The sequence below is a fragment of the Nothoprocta perdicaria genome, unplaced genomic scaffold, assembly GCF_003342845.1.
Source record: "Nothoprocta perdicaria isolate Ctin4 unplaced genomic scaffold, notPer1 scaffold_0, whole genome shotgun sequence".
Taxonomy (NCBI): Eukaryota; Metazoa; Chordata; class Aves; order Tinamiformes; family Tinamidae; genus Nothoprocta; species Nothoprocta perdicaria.
In genome coordinates this window covers 1,361,125-1,384,201 of record NW_020454092.1, presented here as the reverse complement: position 1 = coordinate 1,384,201, position 23,077 = coordinate 1,361,125, and the positions used below count along the sequence as shown (strand labels likewise).

The following is a 23,077-nucleotide window of genomic DNA, read 5'->3' as shown; positions in this document are numbered from 1 at the left end:
ATTCAGCCTCTTCATTTGGGGAAGAACATTGATCTGAACCCATCACAAAGAAAGAACACTACAATTTTTTTTATTACAGGAAAAAATTTGTAGTGGAGGTCAGTGCTTTTGTAAGAACTATATGAAGCTTCTTTGATCTACATAGGTTTTAAAAATACATATTATTTATGTTATTAAGTAAAATATTACTAAGAAAAATAACCTCTACTGTGAAAGGTCAAAAAGGGAATATTACCATAACTTAATTTCAAAGAACCATCGCGTTCACCTTTTTTTCAGTTTTAGAAAGTTGCTAATTTCCCCCAAGAAATATCAGAGCATTTCTCCTGCAACCCTCACGTAGGAAATAACAATCCTTTAAATATTACAGAAGATTTAAAAAAAAAAAAAAAAAAAAAAAAAAAAGTGTGTTCTAAAATGACGTTCTAACAAACCTTAACTTAGGCCTATATCAAGTGAGGCCTATATCAAGTTTATGATTTGCAGCAAGTCTTTTATGACTGGATCTATATCTGGAAGTGGAGGGGTGTCTGTCCTGCTGTGATATCTCTGGGAGTTCAGGAGCTTTTTCTGTAGTTGTGTGGACCTAGCGTAACCCTGGCGGTTTAATCATGACCAGAAGACATGGGGGATGTGCAATTGCCTGCATCTACAGCACTCCATCTCTTATAGCTGTCAGTAATCAGTAGCTTGAATTGATGCAACCTTTGGAATAAACAAAATTTTGTCGTGCCACAGGATTGACATGAACACATGGAGCAATTATGGATACTTGTCCTGTATTTGTTCTGTTCTCGAGGGCTGCCATATCATTGTTTCTGAAAATCAGGAATGTATTTGTTATGTTTTGCATGTTTTAGATTTTCATACTGCTTCTGTAGAATTTGCTTTTCATTTGAGAAGCATCATTTCTATAGCTAGAGAGTCTGTGATTAGTACATTTGCTGAAACTATGGGATATTATAAAATGACTTTGTTTATTTTACAGAACACTTTACCTGCATTGTAAAGGTGCTGTTCACTCTGTTGTATACCCAAGCCTTGGTAGCACTTTCTGTTAAATGCAGTGCTGAAGATAGGATGACATGGAAAGAATCAGGAGCTCTCAAGAAGGTTGGTTAATTCATCAAAATGTTCTTTGAAATTGGCGTTATGCATTTCTAGAAGGAATGTAACAGGTACTTCTGCTTTGCATGTAATTAAATGCTTCTGCTTCACAAAAATCCTGGTTTTCTACACAGGCATTTTTTGCAGGTTTTCATACGTGAATGAGAATTCAAAGCTTAACAGTGAATATGTATTTCCAGAGCTGCATTTCAGAATGGAAACGATGTCTCTGTAGTTTCACTCCAAGTTAGTTGCATTATAATAGAGCAAAATGCAATATTCTTTCTTTCTCGTTCCTGCTGTTCATGGCTGGGTGTACACATTTGTCTCAAACTGCAGTCTAGAGCACTCCCGTGGTGAAGAGGAGGAGGAATTTAAGAAATTTGTAGAGTAGGCAGGGGGGTTCCTATCATTTCCTTTCCTTTTTGATGGCATTTGCAAGTGAAGGGAACAGGCCCTTTGCTGTGTCCCGGACTGGGGGATGCTGCTTGCTGCCCAGGAGGCAGCTCCCGGTGCCGGGTCACACGTTCCCGCCCGCGTCCGGCACCGCTGCTGTGCCCGCCTCGTCCCTCGGGCAGTTTTCTGCTCCGTGGGTAGATTCCCCAGCAGGGCAGATAAGTGCCAGTGCAAGATGGGCAGGGATGGAAGTGTTGGGGCCAGGAGAGGAAATGGGACCAGGAATACCCTGCCAGACAACAGCCAGGAATTACATTATGTTGGCTGTAGTATGAAAGGCACGCTGAGAAACGTGACCTGCTTCTCACAAGGAGGCAGATTTGTCGCACTGGTCTGTTACTATGCCAAGGTATTAAGGACAAATTATTTGCTGGCCCAACTACTGCTGCACAAGGTCTTTTATTACTTTGTTTACTGGATTAAGTATTTGAGACCACAGAGTGGTAGAATGGATGCTGCATTTTGTTAGTTCCTTCTCTTTTTTCAGTATATTGTCGTAATATTAAAATTTCAGGACCACATGCTTGAGATTATTGTTGGTAAGGATTTTTTTTTTCCATTTTTCTGTTTACTTAAATAGTTAGCGAAGCTCCACACCGGCCTTTTTGGTGAGCACCCAGGAGCCCCACACAGGGGCTTGTCCTTGCTCAGAGCTCTGCCCGACTCCTCTCCCTCCCCTAAAGCTCCTGCCTGGAGCCCAGCTGTGTGCGAGACCTGCAGCCGCTGATGTTTTCCCTGCGTATAGTTGATGACTTAGAAAAATATTTATGGAAATAGTGCTTTTTATTTCTGACGGCCTTCTGTAATTGTTGCCTCTAAACATAAATGCTGTGGCACAAAGCTGAGGATTATTTATGCTTCCCACTATAGAATTTTTTTCCCATCTGTAGTAAATGTTATTCAGTCCAAACACAGCTTTCATTTTCCAATAGACTCATTTTAACCTAACAATATATGGGCAAGTCTTTTGTAGCTCATCGTGATTGGCACATTTTGGAAAATTATTTTTAATTAGTTGCATTAGAATTTGCATTTTGCTGCAACACAATGAAGTGATATTCCTAACTTTAATCATTTTTGCGCGCTCTCTCTCTCTCTCTCTCTCTCTCTCTCTCTCTCACACACACACACACACACACACACACACAAAATGCAATCCTATAAATGTCTTTTTATACCAGTTTCTAACAATATACTGTTGAAGATAGGTGACAATTCAGATTTTGCTGTATGAGATAAAAGCTTTTTATTATTATTATTTTTTACACAGCATGTATCTCTACAAGTCAAAGTTTGTATGTTGTTTAAAAGGAAACATACTTCATCATAGTTATTCAGGAACAGTGAAACCTCTTCTTTTGTGACCAGTGACATGTTGGATTTCTCTTATTTGCAGAATATGTCCAGTGGAGAAAAATCCTGGGAAGCGTTGCTGGGTCATGTAGTCAGTGAGCTGTCTAAGGGGAAGATATACGAAGAAGGAGAGACTGAAGAATTAACTGTGGTACTGGCAAATCTTTTGGGAATTTATCCGACATGTCCTCTTTCTGTCTCTCATTTACGTTTCAGCCTGGTTGTTATAATGGATTTTCTCTGATCTTGCTAAAGGCTGCAGTTGAGTCTGTTTTCTAGATCAAAGCACAACCCTTTGGGACAGTTTGCCTGTGCAAATCTCTCTCTTACCAATAGCATGTATGGACAATTCTGTGTTGAGAAAGCTATTTACAGATACCTTTTTCTAATTGAGTTTTATAATCATAAGTATAAAGGAACTGTCAGAAATTTAAAAATTGGAATAATTAAGTAGAGAAGACATTGGTCTGCAAAGCAAATATTTTTTTCTAATTATTAATGAAATGACTGCCTCTGAAACACTTAATGTTTGATACAGTGTGTTTTATAATAGACTTAAATAACATTTTGGTTAATATTGGAATTTCTTGCATAGGAAACAACTTATCCAGGGCAGAATTTAGTAAATGCTTTCTCCCTGTTCCAGGTAAATCCTGATTCTGTAGAGTGTTACCTGCAGCAGTTCTGCTTACCTTTCCTCAGGATCACCAGCCTTCTCCAACACCATCTGTTTGGAGGGGATTTACCAAGTTGCCAGGTACAGATTGGGAGGGGCATCCCCAAATGCTTCTGTTCAAAAGCTTGTGAGCAAAAAATAATGGTTTGAGGCTTGAGTTTTTTTATGGTAGATGTTTTCTTTCCTAAAGCTTTCCTTAGTTGTGTTTTATAACATTCCTCTGAAGCATTATTTCTCTTCTGGAGATTTCTTTTCAGGGCAACTTTTTTGGATCACAGCTAGTTGTCTGCCTCTCTCATAATACGTTAACGTATTTTCAGAACTTACCCTGCATTTGCACAGATGACATAATTTCCACACAGGCCGGGCTTCAGTCCTGATTTCTTTGCTTCATGTCTATTAATATTTAGGCTTTATTGTCAGAGACATCGCATTAGCAGAAAATAATACTCAAGTTTGATGACATTTTAGCTGATTTAAGTTGGTGCTTCTGCACTGCAGCTCACCTACCTCCTTGCACCAATATTGGCTCTTCTACAGAGTAGCTATGAGCCAATTTGGGAGACCTAGCAGGAAGCTAAACAGGATTTTCTTTTTATTTATTTTGTTCACTTTTTCTTGTGTCTAGCTTGCTGCTATTTTGAAAATCCAGCTTGAGACGCTTTGGAAAACCAGAAGCTTTTCTGTGCCTGTGAACATGCTTTTACATCATTTTGCAAGGCCATCTGTATTGTTGTTATCAGAATAGATATTTCTAATAGAATTCTTGATAAAGATATTAAGCATTCCAAGCATAGCTATTAATCTAAAACTCTTGTGGTTCTGTATCAAAAAGGAAGATGAGGAATTTGCAGTTCTTGCAAGCTGCCTGGGGCTCTTACCATCCTTTCAGTCATCCCATCAGTTCACTAGTGCCTCTTGCCTCGATTGGCCGGTGCCCGCGTTTGACATGGTATCGCAGTGGTGCTCGGAGTTGGCTGCTTTTGCAGAAGGCTATCCAGATCAAGTAAAGGTACGTAACAAAATTGCTCCTTCCAAAATAGTACTAATGGGGAAGCTCCTGTTTGACTTCTCCAGCTGTGCACATCCACTCTTGTTTTCCTTTCCAGTCTGAAACTGTCACTTGTAAATTAAAAACAATCAGAAATGTTAGTGGATGTGGATGGGACTGGTTAAAACAGGAACAAGAAAAACTTGTTGTTTTCAGTATGGTGGCTGGGGAGAGAAAAGAAGGAAGGAGTTTTGAAGGTGAGGCCCACGTCTCCAGCTGTCGGGTCAGAGCCTGACTCTCGTCTGTGCCTGAAAGCTTCAGTGCAGATTCCCACTGGCGGGCAGCCCTCGCAGCTGGTGCCGGGGCTGCCTGCAGCGTGAGACCGGCTTCCCCTGGGCTGGAATGGCACGTGGGAGGCCTCGCATCACATCAGTCTTGGTGTCCTTGCTTTAAATGTGAAGATTTTTATTCTTAAAGTATGGGAAACATATGGAAAATGACCACGGGAAGAGGCCAGTGCACATTTTGTACCCCTTAAGGTAAAAGATACAGAGTGACCATGTCTGCCTGTTTGGGGGAAGGCGGCTTGTCCTGTGAAACACTCTCAGAGTGGCAGCATTTTTCTTGCAGAGCAGCTGCTTTGCAAGCAGCCTTGTGTGTGCTCTTCAGCCAGGTGCAGTTCTGGACTTGTGAAATGAAGAAGTGAGCGACTTCAAAGTGCTTGTTTCCTTTCTTTGGTATTTTATTTTCTTAGTTCTCACTAAGTGGTTGTGCATAACTGTATTTGTTTTATCTTCTTTGTAGACTTTGCTTATCCAGGAGCCTAAGTGGGACTTGCCACGCCTCCTTCAGTTGCCTGAGAATTATAATACCATTTTTCAGTATTATCACCGAAAGACTTGCACTGTTTGTACCAAGGTCCCTAAAGATCCTGCTGTTTGTCTAGTTTGTGGTACTTTTGTGTGCTTGAAAGGACTGTGCTGCAAACAACAGAGTTACTGTGAATGCGTGCTGGTAAGAGAGCGAATTCCAGTTCTGTAATAATCAGTTTTCCAGTGGATGAACTCTTTTTAACTCCTTTGATCCTGATAGTTTCTTTCTAAAACATGTTTGTATAACACTTGAAGTATTATACACATAGAGCCAGCCTGGATCCTTGAAAGCCGTGTTATTCTTTTTTAAGCTCATAGCCCACTTCATGAGTTTGAAAAGCTCCGGAAACCATTGTGTGTAATGTTGGCACATGGTTTCATTTGTAACCAAGGGAAGGTTCTCTGCATTCTGAATGTTTTAATTATTGTTTTGTGTTCTGTTTCCTCACATTCTGGGTACATAATATTATGAATGTACATTTTGGGTTTTTTTCCTGTTATGGTGTACTTTTTAATGCCCAGCAATCTACCCATGGTCCAAGGAACACAGCTAAAGAAGTGCCATTTTAAAACCTTTAGCATTTTGTCAGGATGTATTCAAGGGCGTTCAGGAAGAGTATTTTCCTGCCTTAGCTGAATGGCCTCTATGACAGTTGTGCTGCCTGTGATGAAGGTTGCTTTGGAAGCTGTTCTGTTTCCCTCCAAACACACTGAACAGTTTGCAGAAGGTGGTTCTGCATCTGCCTGCATTGCCCAAACACAAAACTTTGTCATTGCTCTAGAGCTACATGGGCTTCAGTAAGCTCTGAGGGCAATTTGTTGATGGTCTCACAGCCCCCCGCCTTTCCACATACACAAAAGAAATTTTAGAGGGATTATGGAATTCTTTGAATTTGCCTTTAGAATTAAAAGTTACATTTAAGGTGTCAACTTTGGGGGGAGGGGGAAGAAACGTTAAGAAAAGAACTGAAAACCAGATTATATTGTTTTAACCTGTGATGATAGACCTCTGACTGTAATAAAACTGTATATAAAAAGCAAGTTGCCAAAATGAATTGATGAGCTAATACAGATCATGCCATTCATGGTAATGAATGAGATATTGTTTGAAGCAGGATACTAGATTTGTATAACAATGCACTAGAGCTGTGAATGTGAGTAGTGAAAGCAGATGTTTAGCAAATGCAATTCATTGCATAAGAGGAAATAAGATTTTTGTCTGTATACTACTGTTATTCTTGCTATCTGTGTAAAATGTTTTTCATACCATACAGTTTGCTATTGTCAAACAGTTCCTTAGCAAATAGCACCAATGTATGTTATTTCAAGCAAAATTAACTACATTTCCTTTATGTTACAAATTTGACAGATACTAATGAGATTTTTGTATTCTTCCTTCATCTTTCTTGCAATATTGCAGCATTCTCAAAACTGTGGAGCTGGGACAGGAATATTTCTTTTGATTAATGCATCTGTAATCATCATCATACGAGGCCATCGTTTCTGCCTTTGGGGTTCTGTTTATCTGGATGCACATGGTGAAGAAGATCGAGATCTTAGGTAACGTTTTAGTTGTATGTGTGTTTCAGTGTTGCTGCCTGTGCAGGTTAACTTTCTGTAGTGCAAAACATGCAGTAAGACCATTAACTGCCACTTTGTCCAAGCAGAAATTCCCATTTCATGCAACTTAGTCCAGTCGTGGAGGAAATCTTTTTTCTAGGCCCAAAGATGGGCAAACACAAACACCAAATGAGACACGGTGGCACCCAGCGAAGCTTGCTCCAGTGATGACCCTTCTGAGTGTTGCAGAGTAGGAGGGAGGGACGTTTTTCTCCCCAGTGTTGTTTGCCCTTTACTGGCAAGACAATGGGCTTCCAGGGTGGGGAAGGAGAAGAGCTTTCAGGCTACCTGTGCTGGGCTGAACAGCAGAAACTTTCTGGCCTCTGTTGTCCAAGAGGGAGGAGGAGACACCCCAGTAGTTACCTCAGTTAAAAACAAGCCCCCAACCCCCTTCCCACCAATTAAAGTGCACACTTTTCCTGCAGAAAGTTTTATGAATATCATGAGTTGCTTATATTATTGATAATGAAGTACTATTCCAGTTATTTGGCAAATTGACAAACAGCATTTTTTGTTTTGTTGTCTGTTTTCCTTTTTGTCCTGCAGGCGTGGTAAACCTCTCTACATATGCAAGGAGAGGTACAAAGTGCTGGAGCAGCAGTGGGTGTCTCATACGTTTGATCATATCAATAAACGATGGGGGCCTCATTATAACGGCTTGTAAATCATCATCCATCTCACGCGGCATCTTCACTGCTGCCATCCGTGACTGCATCTTGGCTGACAAAAGCTTTACCGAGCGGGAGCAGAGCTCTGCTGCGCGGGTGGCGTGGGCTGCGGGCGAGAAAGGGAAGCGGAACCTTGTCAGCACGTGAGACTTCGGTGTAATTAGCTGCTGTTGCTACTAAAATAATGATAAAATAATTTGAAATTAAAACAAATCCTCTAAATGGTGTGAGCAATCTGATTGCACTCAGTAGTCCATTTTTCTTCTGTTTTTTTAAGGCCCATTACTGTTAAGAAGCACAAGTTTTACTTACAGTTGTTTAGAGGCTCCAGGGATAGCTGTCAAGTTTTTATTTTTCTCTGTGCGGAGTTTGGTTTTTAGCAATTTTTGCTGAAACATTGTATATGTGTACTTCATCTACTAAATATATTGGATAAATATTCTTTGCCTTTTTGTGTGTTGGTTTGAGATTTTTGCTTGATACACATTTGTAATTATACAGGAATTGTAAAAGGTTTGTGAGGCTGCATGGCAGTGTTTGGTCTGAAAGCTGAACTTTAAAGAAAATTTCACTTATCGCAAGAGATCTATTGAAATATTTCAGGCATTACTGAAAACTTACGCATACTCAGGAATTTCATAGTCTTTTTTTTTCTCCATAAATAAGTGAAATCGCTGTAAATTAGATAGCTTATTGCTCATAATGTAATCCAGAACACACTTTCTTTTTTCTCTTCCAGAATGAGATTTTTCCATATCAATTGCGTAAACTGTTAGTGATAACACATACAGAAAAGGCTGTATACACAGTTTGTACAGCACCCAATGTAGCAGATCCCAATTATAAACATAATAAGGATAAGCTGCCTGTCATTAGAGAGCAGATGTATGTTTCAGAATGATTGGGTTGGAATATACAGGCTCTTCTACAAATGAAACGTAATTTGGTATCTTTCAGACAGTTCCTCTGTATTGTATTTGTTCAGAGTAATCACTGTTCTTTCTGCTTGATTTCCTAAAATGGAGGAGGAAAAAAAAAACCCACCAGCCTAAATAGAGAGCCTGTGTGAACAACCAGTGCATGTGCATCCTTTCTGCAAGACAGCCAAAACAGCTTATGTTTAGAGGACGTAAAAATTCATGGGAATGGACCTGACCAGGCTAAGCTCCGCACTGTAAGTAGGTAGGAAAGGATATGGATAAAGTCCTGGTGTGTGATGTAATGCTGCTGATGTTTCTCACAGATGTTGGACAGTGGTGGGCTCTATCCTACAGTACTTCCAAGCACTTTCTGGTAGTTTTGGCTTTCATTGCTTGTGTATAAAATAAAATTTATATGTGTAAGATAAAAAACATCTACTGGTAAAACCATATATACAATGAAAAGAGCTCCCCAGTGGAAGTCATTAACTAATGAAAAGTGTATAGGGGAAATAAAATGACTGTATAGCAGTCAAGGAGAATGGACAGAAGGAAAAGTAAATAAATATAACTAGTTTTTCTGGATGCCCACCATTTAAAAAAAAAAGTCTACAATAACCCATGCTGGTTTTTATACATACATATAAATATATATATATATATATTTCAAAGTATTACAGTACTTCCTGTAAGATTAGAATTACTATTTCACCAAATAAATAGCTTTGTCTTTTCAAAAATATTACTTTTTTGATACTGTATTATAAGTTCTGCCTGTAATATTTTTGCATTGCTCATGATGAATACCAGGCCATTTTGTAAGTGTGGTTGAAGAGCAAGAAGATTCTTTACATCTCCAGCGTAACATTTATTACAGGGCTCATGAACTTGAGTAATCTGTAGTTTGAAACTCCAGCTCTAGATTTACAAGAGATAATGTATGCAGAATTTGATTACTGTGTTTTATTTAAAATGGAATGTTCTCTGGTTGTGCATATGGATGTGAAGTAAAACTATTAGCCTTAACTTTAACATTTGAGTATCTCATAGTGTTTATTTTAGTACTGGTGAATTAGTCACCAGTCCAATTTGAAAACAAACAGAAAAAAGCACTTGATTGAAAATTGTACTTGAATATCCTTGCATGCTGCTAAACAAGAATTTTGGTTTTCCCCATAACTTTTTTAATCCTACTTCATGAAGCTTACCTTGAAAAATAACAGGTTCAAGCTAGAGTGCTGTGTGTGCGACTCGGCTGTTCTGGTGTGCTATCCTGTGTGAATGACCATTTAAGTACAGTACATTACTGTAGAATCTGAATCTTTATAACGCATCGGAAGAGTACAAAACTAGGAATACAGTAATCAACATTGTAAGATATGTTAATAAAAGTCTGCTCTCAATCTGTGTGTTAGCGAACTTTTTTCTTCTCCACCCTAATAATCCAAAATATCATTAGTACTGAATTCCATCCAAATAGTCAATGAGTTGTTTATATGGTAAAAGTTAGTGTGCGCAAAATACTTTGCACAGAGAGTAATTCCAGGTATCTCTTTTTCCTTTTGTTACTTACAAACTGTGTAGTTTAATAATTTAGATTATTTGATTTTACTCAGAACTATGCCACTTAAAATTGTTGTTTATTTTATGCCTGTGATTACAGTGTCGCTGCTGCAAACTGATAGAATTAAAATGCTGAAGTAAGAACCTGTGTGCCTAGGAAGACTGAGCTTGATCTTCTTTCAAATTTGTTTTTGTAAAAACTGCTTGAATTTACTATATACGTATATATTTGGAGTGTATATATGTATTAAATTCTTCCTTTTCCTTTGAGGATGGTGAAACGAATTTGGTTCACTCCCAGGTCTGGAGTGCTGGCTCTGCCGCAGCGCGCGTGACCCGAGGGGGCCGCCTGGGCAGTAGCTTCTCTGCTAGTGCGTGTGGGGCAGTGAGATGCCCCTGTGGGGCAGCGAGATGTCTGCCTGGGGCAATGGGATTCCTGCCTGGGGGCAGTGGGTCAGGCAGCCTGGGTACCCGCGCTCAGGTTTCCTCAGCAGGGACCTCTGTCTGCAAGGGTCTGCGTGGTGAGAAGAGCCCTCAGGGCTACAGTCAGGCTGCCTGAGCCCCCTGCCTCTTGTGCCCATGCTGTGCTTGGTCATTGAGGTTGTAGCGTTGCTGGTTTGTACCAGCTTTTATTTTCTGGAAATGAACATGCTGAAGTAGAAGAGTATTCATGGTAAAGTCCAACACTTCCTGAATTCCTACCCAGGATAAATGGCCAGGATGTTTTGGTGATTTAAAAAAAAAAAAAAAAAGTATTTCTGATTTTAGGGTTTTTATTCATTATGGCCTTTCTCACATCCCGCTCTGGACTTTCTTATAACTAACATTATTCAAAAAATGTAATGCCACATGTTGCAAGCAAAATGAATCTTGTTAAATTAATTACAGTTTTGAAAAGCTAATCTTATTAGCCCCTCCCTCCTCCCCCCCCAAAAACATGACTTCTGTGATGCTTGCTTTTGCATGGTACAGGGAAAAGCAAAAAGTAAGTTTTGAAAAGCATTTTAAATTTAGCTCCAAGTCCTATTTAAAGCATTTCAGAATGAGTCTTCATAAATGTGTTACTATTTGAAACGCCAGTTCCTGAAATTCTATTACAGGAGGTAGTGCAGGTTGCTCTCAATTTATGAAAAGTGAGCCTGATTCCATGGTAACCTCTTGCATCCTCAAATGATTTACTACCCAATAAACAGCTTACTATTCCTTTTGTATTTCATCACTTGTATGTAACAAATGGATAGTAAACCTTTCCCACTCGCGGAATATGAAAAATGTTTTGAGAGCTGAGGCTAAAATGTTTTTATTTCTTGTTATCTGCCCTCATTGGAGGCAACTGCTTCCCTGTAAAACTGGAGTTCCTCAGGGTACTCCTTATGCTGTCTGTAAGGGGTGTGTATTTTAGCTGGTAGAATTGCTTGTAGCTCTTGTGTCTAAAATGTTTCCCATTGTAGGACTGCTCTTAGCTCTTCCGGCTGCTGAACTTTTAATCATTTTGACTCAGAAAAACTGCACTGGACTTATTCGTCATGGTTGAATTTTTTTAAAGGCTTCAACAAAAAGAGCAAAATGGCTTCATAGAGTAAGACTGAAGAAACAAATGTATCTTTCATTTTAAAAGGAATTCTTCCAAGCTTTGAGCATCTTTGATGTCTCAGTGCTTTATTAATGTCCTGAAATGCAGTAACTGAATTTGTGAGGATCGTGTATGACAGGAGAATGGGATCATTTACTGAGCTGCTCTTCATCAAACTGAGCAGTCTGTTCCCTGGGATCCCGTGCATGTGCCAGCAAATAATAAATGTCTCTGGTTTTGAGGTTTCAAGGAATAATTGCACCTGGATCTTGAGACTGCTAATAATGTTTGTTTAAAGATGTGTCAGTTTTCCTTCCGGTTGACTGAAAAGGTGGAGTTCTCTCCGTGTAACGCAGGTGTTTCTTCCTGTCTTGATTACCGTCGTATTGTCTATGTAGGGGTCCCATTTTTTATGATATTCTACAACAGAAGCACTGTAAAGCACTGGAGGCCCAATAACTATATAAAATATTTGGCAAGTTGTACTATGCTCTCTCAGAATGCTTTAGGCAAGAATGCAAGGAGACGGTGGGAATTAGTTTATGGAGACCGAATAGTTCGTTACGCACCACGGGAACTTCAGACCGGCAGCTGTGTTGGCCACAGGGAGCCTCCGAGGACAGATAAAGGACTGTGGAGTTGGCCTTCACTTCAGCCTTCTCGCTGCAGCTCCAGCTTGTTGCTTTTGTCTCACATTGAAGTTGTGTCCCCTTCCGGATGGGAGCAGCTCTTAACTCTGCACTGTACAGTAACTCAGCGGCACCCATCTCCGATGTCGGAGCAGCTCGTGTCAGACAGTCCAGACATCCAAACGGTGACATCTGCCATCATCTCAGGAACAGAAATGTGCACCCAGGACTGGAATGGGACAGACCCTTCCGTGTTTCACTTTACTCTCTTACTTTCTGCGTGTTTTCCTGCTTCCAACCTCAGATGTTCTGCCTTCCCACACAGGTATTTTGGCAGTAATCACAGTTGCCAGGAAGTTAACGTTGGTTTGCTGCTTGTAAGCAGCATGACACTGGCCTTTATGTGGCATCTTAGGTGCCTCTGCCTCACCTTCTTTCCTGCCAGGAACTGCTCTTACAGGAAACAAATTCTGGGCGTGGAAGGTGCTTGCAGCCCTTCCTGAGCGGCTGCTGTGTCTGCCGCAGGATGCTCCCAGCCAGGCGCTAGGGTCCTTCCAACAACCTTCAGCCACCCGGCCCTTCTGCTGCATCCGTACGAGAGCTACCTGAAACCAGCACAGCTTTGTATTGAAAACAGCCCCTTGGATTTATACAAGGAAAAAGAGTAAAAGAAATTATATACTATATAAACATATAGTATATATATAGTAAGTATATAAACATATACTTACTATATAAATAGTAAAAGAAAATGAGTATTAAAACACTTAATGAATGAGTCTCTTAATTTTTATTGGTAAATGATGGGCAGAAACTGAATCTTAATCAAATTGTGTGTGTATATATATATGTGCGTGTGTGTGTGTGTATATATATGTATATAAATTATTATTTTTATCAGTCTAAAGAAAAAATCCACCCCAATCTCAAGCTTCGGTACTTCAGCTCTTTCCTTTTTTTTCAAAATATATGGAATATATAAGTATGTTCTGTGTGAATATATTTCCAGAGATGCTGCAGTTTCTTTTTTCACTGAACGCTGCACATGTGTGTTGCATCCGGTCCTGAGGAATACAAATACAAAAGGCAGGTTACACTGATGAATGCCAACAAGGTGGTTCCCCTGGCAACAAGGAAGAGAAGGAAGCTCAGCCCATTCCAGGGATTTACTGTGGTGAGTGTGTGGCAGAAATGATGGATCTGAACACTGAGGAACCAGCCAGGACAATACTGTGCTATAAGAAGAAATGAGGCAAATAGAAAATGGTGCTTTTCAATTACCCTGAATTGCTGGCTCTTTGAATTGTACAGAGAATAATTATGTCAAATTTGCGTAGGATATTCAAAAGGGAAAAAATACTGTCCTTTTTTTTATAGCTAGCATAAAACATTATGTACCTTTACTTGTTGGTTGCATAGCTTTTAATTTTCTGAACTAAGAACATATGCTGTATGTGGGAAGAGGAAAGGGGAAAACTTTGAAAGGGAAATAATCATTTGGATAATTGTACCTCCAGAAACTATTAATACTGACCTGTATACTTACTTCTAGCATTTAAGTGACACGGATTGTGACATTTGACACAAACATTCATCCACTTAAGGTCAATTCAGAGATTTAAATATATTAATAACATATTAATTATATCAAGTAACCACAAGAGGCTGCGATGGCACTGCTGATGACAATGCTGCTGTGCGTATGACTGGAGCTATAAAAGCTTGGTCGTTAGGATTAGCCCTGAGGGAGGACACCATGCAAACTGCAGGAGCAACATGGGAAAACTTCATGGGATTTGGGGAACGTGACCTGTACTGTGGAAGGGCCATTCAGGTACTTACTGGTACAAATGGCTTTCTAGTGATTCTGTGTGTCAGTCCTTCTCCTGGCACTTGGTATCTGGAACTCATGGCATGCAGGATCTTCTACCACAGCATGAAGGATCTTTTTGGCTTTAAGTCCTCTGAGTCACCTTTCTTCTGGAGTTTAAAGCTGGGAATTATTCCAATAGAATTCTAACTCGCTGTAATTCAGCAGCACTATTAACATTGTGGTGGTGTCTGAGCCTCAGGCTCCATTGCCTCAGTTCTGTGTCCAGGCTTGTATCTGCAGTTTGAGGTTATGATTTGTAAGGGCTGGACCCTGGGTATGTTCCCTGCTCTTCAGTCTTGGCTGGAGCTGGGGCTGCCCTGAGCTGCTGCTCCGGCTGTTTCCCAGCACTAGTGCAATTACTCTCCGCAGCCCTGCTGAGACCTACACAGTTCGGCCGCGCTCCATAGTCCTTACCTGCCCGGGTACTGCATGCAGCCGCCGGCTTCTGGTTTAAATCATCTAAGATATGCATAAAGCTCCAATATTGTTCTTACTAAAATTGATGTGAACTTTTCCATTAATTCCAGGGGCAGCATAATCGAATGTTATGTTAATACTGCTGGTGTTTCATTTCCTCCATTGCTGAGGAACTTTCTGATTAAGGATCTTTCCCAGCCCGCTCTGCTGTTTCTTTGCTCCCGGCCCATGTTCTGAAGCTCCTCGCTTGCTTTGCCCTTGCTGTCCTCTGTACTCGGCTAACGCGATAATTCTGTATTCAGGCTTTTCCTTCTACCAGGGCAACTGAGAACAAAGCCGGATGCCTCTGCCAGAGCAGAGCCCTTGTGTGCAGGTGAGCCCAGGCACGCTAGGGCTGGGAGCTGCCGCCCCAGAGAGCCTTAAGGAAGCCTCCAGCTGCTTGGGCGGCAGGAGCCCAAGGAGCTTGGGCTACCGGACCCTGGGACGCAGCGCCCTGGGCATGTCCTGCTCGTCCCCTCCAGAGAGGAGGGAATCCCTTCTCTGGGATGGGAAGAGCCTGGGGAGGAAGCTGTGATTTAGAAATGGCAACTCCAGACCAAGGCATTTTGAATGCTGCAGGACAAGGTGGATTAAGAGCACCCAGGTTTGGGCTAAGATGGCAGCTTGGCTTGCCTTAGGGGTCCTGATCCCCATCCCTAATGCTGATCTGGGACAAGAGATGGGCTCTGGGCCTGCTGTAGGAAACTACTAGAGTAGACAGGAGCACCCTTGTCCTTATCCTTCCCTGTATGTTATCCTTTTTGCTCTTAGAAATACAGTAACTGGTACAGAAAGACCCCTATGAGGAAAGTGTCAGGAGAGGAGATTTCTCGCCCATATCCCGCCTCCCTCTGCTCATGCAGATGGTCAGCAGGGACTGAAGGAAGTCTTAGGGTCAGTTCTTATCATCATCAAAGCAGAAGTCTAGTGAACTCCTTGGGTAAAACCAAGTGAAGAAATGGTTTAGCCATAAATATTTTGTTTATATTTGTTTTTGCCAAGGTAATGGCAATCTTTGAATGAGATGTGCTTGTGTTTATTTAAAAGCTATGAAGGAAAAAGCTAAGTAGCACCCATGTGTCCTGGTAGGACCAGATAGTTTAAGCACTTTACCAGATATTTGTGAAAGTAGCACGTTTCAGCAGTGTCCTTCATGTCTTCAGCCATGTTTTTTTCTCCTTCAAGCAAAGCTGTTTTATATTATTACTTTAACTTTTGCTTCACCAGTGTTTATGGTGTGTGTAGGTTAAGGCAACCATGCATTCTGTTTATAATCACAAGTCCATCTCCGGGCAAAGAAAAATGCACAGAGATGAGCAGTTGTTTAAAAAAGCATGAAGTCCTCCTGACTTGAAATGGACTTTAGCAAATAATATTTGTGCAAATCCACTTAAATGGGGAGATTTTAAAATTATAAAGCAGGGCAAGGCAACACATGTAAACTTTTAGTTCCAGGAGGAGTAGGCTTCATAGAATGATATGTGTTATGACTAAAATAAATTTGAGAATGTTGCTTTATTGCCCATTGGTAATATGTTGGCTATGTGTTGATTTCTAGTCAACAATGTATGCCAATTTAAATATTAACAGATTCACCTAAAAATATCAACTGCAAACTACTGAGCGATGTGTACCAGTGAAACTAACTAAATATTGTATGCTATTTGCTGTGTAAGAAGAAATCTATATTCATTCAATTCTTGAGGCAAAAGCACTTTAGAACATTTAATTTGCTTTTCCTGTTTGGGCATCTAACGAGGACCATACAAATGACATAAAGTACTTAATGTTCCAATACACTTTAAAGGAAGGCTAGGAAAGTCTCCCACTGAGCCTGCACTAGTGGGACCATTGTATAACAGATCTATCGTCACTGTACATGTCATCAGAAATATGACAGCAATTATGGGTTGCTCTTTTCTACTGTAAATGTGCAAGCAAGAAAAAATAATTGCTGTAATCAAATGTAGCTTGTCTCTAGATTTGGCTTCTGGGTGCTTAATGTTCATTAGGTAAATTTTAATTTAGGACAGAGGAGTCTTATTAGTGCAAACACTAACATCAATATTCTGACTGCCAACAAAGGCAATGAAAAGTGAAGTTGCCAGTAAGGAATATGACTGAAAATAAATCTATTCCTTTAACCTGTGTGATGCTACAAAAAAATGGTAGGGTTATGTAATCAGAAATGTATGCCTGTCAAAATGGCTAAGCTAGGATTAATATTCTGGTTTTTGTAATCTCTCTCAGCCTTTTTAAATTTCCCGTATTTCTATGAATCACAGATGATTCCATTGGCAAGTTGTTACATTTACAGAGCTACTGCAATGAAAACTGCAGCCTGGTGGAAAACCTTTGTCTGTTTGGAAGTGCCACACGTGCCCCGGCGCCTGCATGCCAGCTGCTTGGGCAGCCCCATGGCAGTGCAGGGAGCCTGGGTGGCTGCTGCAGCCCTGCGGGAATCTGCTGTGACCATGGAAAAGCTGCAGCGTTTCCAAAAGGCACCCTAATCTGCAGGGAGCTGGTACAAATGAGACTAGAAACACAGCAGCAATTGAAAAAAGCAGATATAGGGATATATAGATGCACAGTTTCAAGTGCATCTTGAAAAAAAAAGTGAAATTAGGACCTGGATGAGCTTTTTTGACATAAATCATGAAGGTGCTACTTGAACCAGCAGAAGTGTGACAAGAAGCTGAGAAGTTCCTGTGGTTCAAAAACCAACCTATGAGCTGTGGCAGAAACCTGGGGATTCCCCATGCTACCAAATTTTATACCAAAGAATTTTTGAGAATATTGAAGAAAAATCTACAGAATAGCAGATGGTGTTAGTTTTGCTTGCATCTATTTACTTTTTAAGTCATCATTGTATGAAAAAGAGCAAAGAATGATGTTTTAGAACCGTAGCCACAGCTAAAAATATTTTTAAGTGCATTTTAACTTTGGAAAAGTGAGGACATGTAGGATGAAAGATGTGGATCCTCCTGGACAAGCCTGCTGAGTATCCAGCAGAGTAAGCTTGACCAGATGTATGATTATCTCTCAGCAAGTGTTTGGTATACTGTTTGTATAAACCAATGGCACTTTTCCAATCATAACCAAATAAAGAAAATAATGACTTGTGATGAAGTCTTTGTATACTCTAAATACATCTAAATTAAACAGTAGTATGAAATGAACCGTCACTGGCAAAACTTCTGTAAATGTGCAGATCAATACAGGCTAAATTTGAGGAAAATGTGGATAATTTGCATTATCTACTATCTGAATCCAGCTTTGGCTTCTTTAATTTTACTTTACTTATTTTAATACACAAATTTATATTTAGTGTATATGCTAGAAAAAAAATGTGTATGTATGGATTACAAAACCCAGAATTCCCCTTCCAAGAGAAGGATAAGAAAGTCAGATTGATGATGATTCACTGTTTAAAATATTACCTTGTTAAAATAGAAGTGCTAAGGCAGTGGAAAGGTAGTACAGGGAGAAATAGGAGGAGAAATGTCATTGCTCTGTCGTTGTGGTTTGCATGTTAAATAATTATGAAAAGATATGGATATAAAATCTTCACAATTTACTTTTTATTAAGGTAGTTACAGACTGTAATTACAGAGAAATAGTGATGAGAACTGATCTAGAGCTTTTGCATTTTATTTAATGTGGTCCTGGATCCTGTGGAGTGGGTCAGATCTTAATGAATGAAGTAGCTGCACAATACAGTGGTGATTCTTTATTTGCAATAGATGTAGACTACAGTTAAAGTTCTTTTTGTTTTGAATGACAGGAGCTATCACCCATAACACAGAGATATTTAAGACTGACAAGATCTGAATTCTGTTTCACTACCAAAACATAGGGATGTTTATCTCAGATCTGCATGTATTGTAAGTATGTATGAAATGCATACAAATATTAAAAAAAAAAAAGAAATTTAGAAAGAAAATTTAGAAAAAAATTCAGAGATCTAAATAGCCAGCAGAATGCTTGTGGTGAGACCGTTATCATAAACTGAGATAGAAAAAAGCTTTTGTGTAACAGTGACCTATAGATCAAGACAATAGCCATTTCCTAATTGTTCCAGCTTTATGAATTTCACTTTTTATTTTCTCTGTAAACAAAGGTGCACTAAAGAAGTATCTGATTTTTTTCCTCATCAGACAAGCGAAACAGTCCAAAACTTGGTTAATACCGATGGCCCAATGAAGACAAATGCTGGTAGCTAGAAATCATAAATCCCAAAGAAGACAGGCCTCCCCCACTCTGAGAGGGGGAAATATTTTGTCTCTCCGATACAAACATTTTCTTGACAAGGGAAGATGTTTCATAAGGCATGTACAGCTGCCATGTTGATTCATAGTTCCAGAAAACCTGCAACACCGAGGAATAACTAAAGTGTTGAGTAGGTTTCGGTCAAAGTAATTTCATACTAATTATGTATATACACTTTTTTCTTTCTTTTTTTTTTTTTTTTTTTTTTTCTCTTCCCCTCCCCGGGGTAACTACCCCTTAAGCTACTTTGCGCGCTGCTGCTCCTTGCGCGTGTTCAACCGGCCTCTGCCTGGCCGCGCCGCCACGGGCGGTAACGGCCGCGCGGAGGTAACGGCCGCTCGGCTGGGCGGGGGCGGGGCCGCGCCCCAACCGCCAGGTGCCGGCAAATGGCGGCGGCGCCGCCCGCGCAGCTTCGCCGGCGCTCGACGGGCGGCGAGGGAAGGCGCTGGCTGCCCCGGGGAGCCCGCGTCGCCGTCGCGCTGCTCCCCGCCTGCCCGCGCGCGGGGGGCTCTCGGCCCGAGAGGCCCTCTCGGCCCGCGAGGCCGCGGCGGGAGGGCAGTGGCGGCGCCATCCCGCGCCGTGCTGAGGTGCCCGTGCGTGTGACGCAGTGGAAATTGCCGCCGCCGAGGCGGAGCGGTGCCCGCTTCGCAGGGCTGAGGTGCTGCCGAGAGCGGTTCCTATTTCCCGAATGCCGCGTCTAAACAATAGCTAAACAAAACCAAGAAAGCCCACTGTCGTTAAATGATTAAAAATGGAGGAGGAATTGCTACAAGGCAGGAAGTAAGTATATGTGGCGCAGCCTATTAGGGGAAATTGGGTCAAAGCCATTGAAGTAAAACACTGTATTCACAAGTACGCTAAATTCTGGTTGTAGTTCACCTCCTGTAGGATACCTGTGTGAATGGCTAATGAACCATAACCTAGATAGCAAATACTATCTGGTAAATTCCTGTAAATAAACATATGCCTTCCTCTCCCTACCTGGTACATACAGGTACATAGTCACTTGTTAACAGAAATGTTTTAGACAAAATTGTTAAGAGGAAGAATTTAGGATGTTAACCAAAATGTCATTTTAATTACTTGTTTATGGCCAGACATTCACTTATGTGTAAATATAAAACACTTTATAATTTTCCTATCTCAAAGCTAATTATTTTTCCTCTTAAGATCTATTGTTTAAAAATTCAGTTTTGTTAAACTGTAAAAACAAGGGTCACTTTTATTTGGATGTATTTTGAAGTGATGATGTAGGAAATTATTTTTTGTATAGAAGTTTTGGTTTAGCGTTAGTAAATCATATGCAGCAAAAGCAATGAGTGGGTTATATATTCAGTATAACCTACTGTAGAGTATCTTGGTGTGTGTTATAGCAGTATGTTAAATGCCTTTTCTTTGATCCCTTTTTACCTCAAAATTATACTACACCTCTATTAATCTGCAATATGAAATTTAAAAAATGAATACTGAAAAAATGTATTATTGACTTTCTAATTACAGAGAAGAGCTTTCATGGTCAGCATAATGACTGGTTGGTTGCATGAAGGATTGCCAAGACTAGTTTGGCAGTGTTTTTACCAAATACACTCAGCATAAAAGTTCATTGGACAAAGACAATGATTCTTGTTGTGCTAAAGCCTGGAGAGCCTTACTAACAAGAGGCTCTTGAATGCAGGTTTGGCCGAGGAAGAAAAACATTCCATATTGCAAAAACAGAAGTTACTGTCCTCACCAGCCTTCTGTCACCATGGAATAATGAACCGAGTGCTCATAGACCTTGCAGTGCTATGAGGTTGCTCAGACATACATTGGTGTTCAGGAAGGAGTTCAGGAAGAAGTACAGAGAATTCTGGTATAGGTTTTGCTTTTGTTTTGCATAGAAGATTTGCCAGATCTTTTTTTTCTGGCCCTGATTTTAAACTGCCATCTCAACAGCTCTTGCTGTGATATGCTGTGCGACCATAGGCTCTTTGTTACTTTGTAGAAATTTTACTGTTCTTCATTCCTAGAAGTCAATTATAGTGAATTTCTGTATGAGTGGAGAAAGTGAGATGAGAAGAAAACCTGTGGATCATCAAGAGAAAAGGATGAAGGGGGAAAACGCTTCATAGAAACCATATGCATAACCAGCCAGGTGAGCACTAAACTTTTAACTAGTATTTTCTAGAGCTAGACCTTAGCAAAGTAGAACTAGAGAATGGAAAGGCATTCTTTTACTTGCTTCAGGGAAGTCAAGAATACTTAGCACCTGCAGAAAAAAATCATAATTTTCTTCATTGGGAAAGAGCTTTTTTGGATTTTTTTTCTCTTCCTCCATTTTCCTTTCCATGAAACTAAACTGAGCTGTACTGCGTCTGTGCGGAACAAGCAAGCTGCAAAATACCTGCCAATCATCCAAGACAGGAGCACACAGCAGGTATTTTTAATAAAGGCTTCTGCTTTACAGATTAGAATATGGAGCCGTGTTCCTCTTACGCACAGAGAGAAGTGAAATGTGTAGACTTGCTTGCCGTGATGGAGAGTCACCGTGCAGTCTGGTGAAGCCATGTAGCACCTGTGCTAGGGAGGGACGATAAAAGGGAGCTGCAGCAGGAGGATCTGTCACGCAGAAGGGTGCACTGTGAACATGTCAGTCACCCAGGGAGCGGTGTGGGAGCAGGACTGTGGAGCTGAGGAAGGCCCCTGCGTTTTGGGGTAGGAGAGGGAATACTCTGCAGGTAGAAATGGAGAGATAGTAAATGTCTAATGCACCAAGTTCGTCTCCTGCTGGGTCCATCCTAGCTTATCCTGTCCTCCATGCTACTGCTTCTTTCACCTCTTTGTGTAGCTATGTGCATGCTTCCCATATAGGGCTGGACAAGGGGAATGCATGGTGAGCAAAGTGTGGTTTGACTGAAGCAATGAGATGCGCCTGAGTTCTAGGGTGCAAAGGAAAACCCATGATGGCCTGATAATGCGTTGAAAAGCTAGCCCCAGGACTGACTTGCCACTGCAGAAAAGTGACATATAACTTAAGAAACTACTGTCTTTTGTTGTGCAAAGCTTCTGCAAGGAGTTTTTTTTTTTTTTCTCGCTGAGGAAGAGTACTTTTGTGAATTATTTGTTGATTAAGGCCATACGTGCTTTCTGTGCACTGGACAGCTGCAGCTAGAATGCCAGAGCTCTGGGATAAGCTTCTGACAGGGTAAGGCTGTGCTTTCCCGTCTGAGTGCTGCACAGCAGGCAAGAGGCTGCACAGGATTCTGCTGAACATGGCTCACTGGCTGTGAGGATGCCTCATGAAAGGGGAAGAAACATGAAATTTTTCTCATTCCTTCCCTCCTTCCCTCCTCATCCTCTGCCTCTCATCCGGTTGTTCCTTTCTTAAGCAGTGCCCAGTTCATGGGAGGAGAGTGCTGATAATGTCTCCTATTTCCACTTAAAGAACTACACATTTAAAAATATTGGACTTTAGAATTAACTTTTTTTTTTCTTATGGAATAAATGAAAATTAAGGAAACTAAACTCATCTCCTGACATAGCACTACAGGAATTAATAAATGGAAGAGCTTTTAGCCATAGGGTGTGCATGAGACAGAAGTATCTTGGAATAAGAGAAAAGTTAAAGCTAGTCCATTTACTTTTGCATCTTTCATTGCTCCACTTAGCAACTGCTTTCTGGGTCAGAATAGGATGAGAAAAATGGACAGCTGTGGAAAACAGATACGTCTTCACCTGCTTAGTGTGATGCTGGCAATTGAAGTGACTAAAATCTATTCACAGTCAATTTTCTTTTCCTCTTTGCTGTGCTGAGGGTACTGTATTGACTGCAGAGAGAGGTGTGATTGGTGTAACAGTGAATGCTCTCAGTCTGCTCAGGATAATGGCATAATTACTGGAATCACCTAGTTCAGGAAACCATTTGCCTAACTTTTTTCATGCACACTGTATTTTTTTTTTTTTGGCTTAGAGAAATCCTTTTCACACCACACACACACAGTTTCCATTATGCACAAGAAAATTCCTTTCTTTTTGGTCTCCTGGTCACGTACTGCACACCACTACTTCTGTT

General features: G+C 40.7%; 2 protein-coding genes across 4 annotated transcripts in view; both read left to right on the top strand.

Annotated features, from left to right (window-relative positions):
* The window catches only part of UBR3 (ubiquitin protein ligase E3 component n-recognin 3), a 91,741-nt gene extending 81,715 nt beyond the window's left edge, over positions 1 to 10,026 (top strand). For both annotated transcript variants that reach the window (XM_026046530.1, XM_026046458.1), the window contains exons 33-39: positions 989 to 1,113; positions 2,960 to 3,067; positions 3,563 to 3,673; positions 4,428 to 4,604; positions 5,388 to 5,597; positions 6,876 to 7,015; positions 7,622 to 10,026. In XM_026046530.1, coding sequence (XP_025902315.1) covers positions 989 to 1,113; positions 2,960 to 3,067; positions 3,563 to 3,673; positions 4,428 to 4,604; positions 5,388 to 5,597; positions 6,876 to 7,015; positions 7,622 to 7,739 — 989 coding nt within the window. In that variant the 3' untranslated portion in view covers positions 7,740 to 10,026. The remainder of the gene's footprint in view (positions 1 to 988; positions 1,114 to 2,959; positions 3,068 to 3,562; positions 3,674 to 4,427; positions 4,605 to 5,387; positions 5,598 to 6,875; positions 7,016 to 7,621) is intronic.
* Positions 10,027 to 19,691: 9,665 nt separating this feature from the next.
* Positions 19,692 to 23,077, top strand: part of MYO3B (myosin IIIB) — a 173,407-nt gene continuing 170,021 nt past the window's right edge. For both annotated transcript variants that reach the window (XM_026046103.1, XM_026046167.1), the window contains exons 1-2: positions 19,692 to 19,806; positions 21,036 to 21,160. The gene's annotated coding sequence lies outside the window, so the exon portion shown is untranslated. The remainder of the gene's footprint in view (positions 19,807 to 21,035; positions 21,161 to 23,077) is intronic.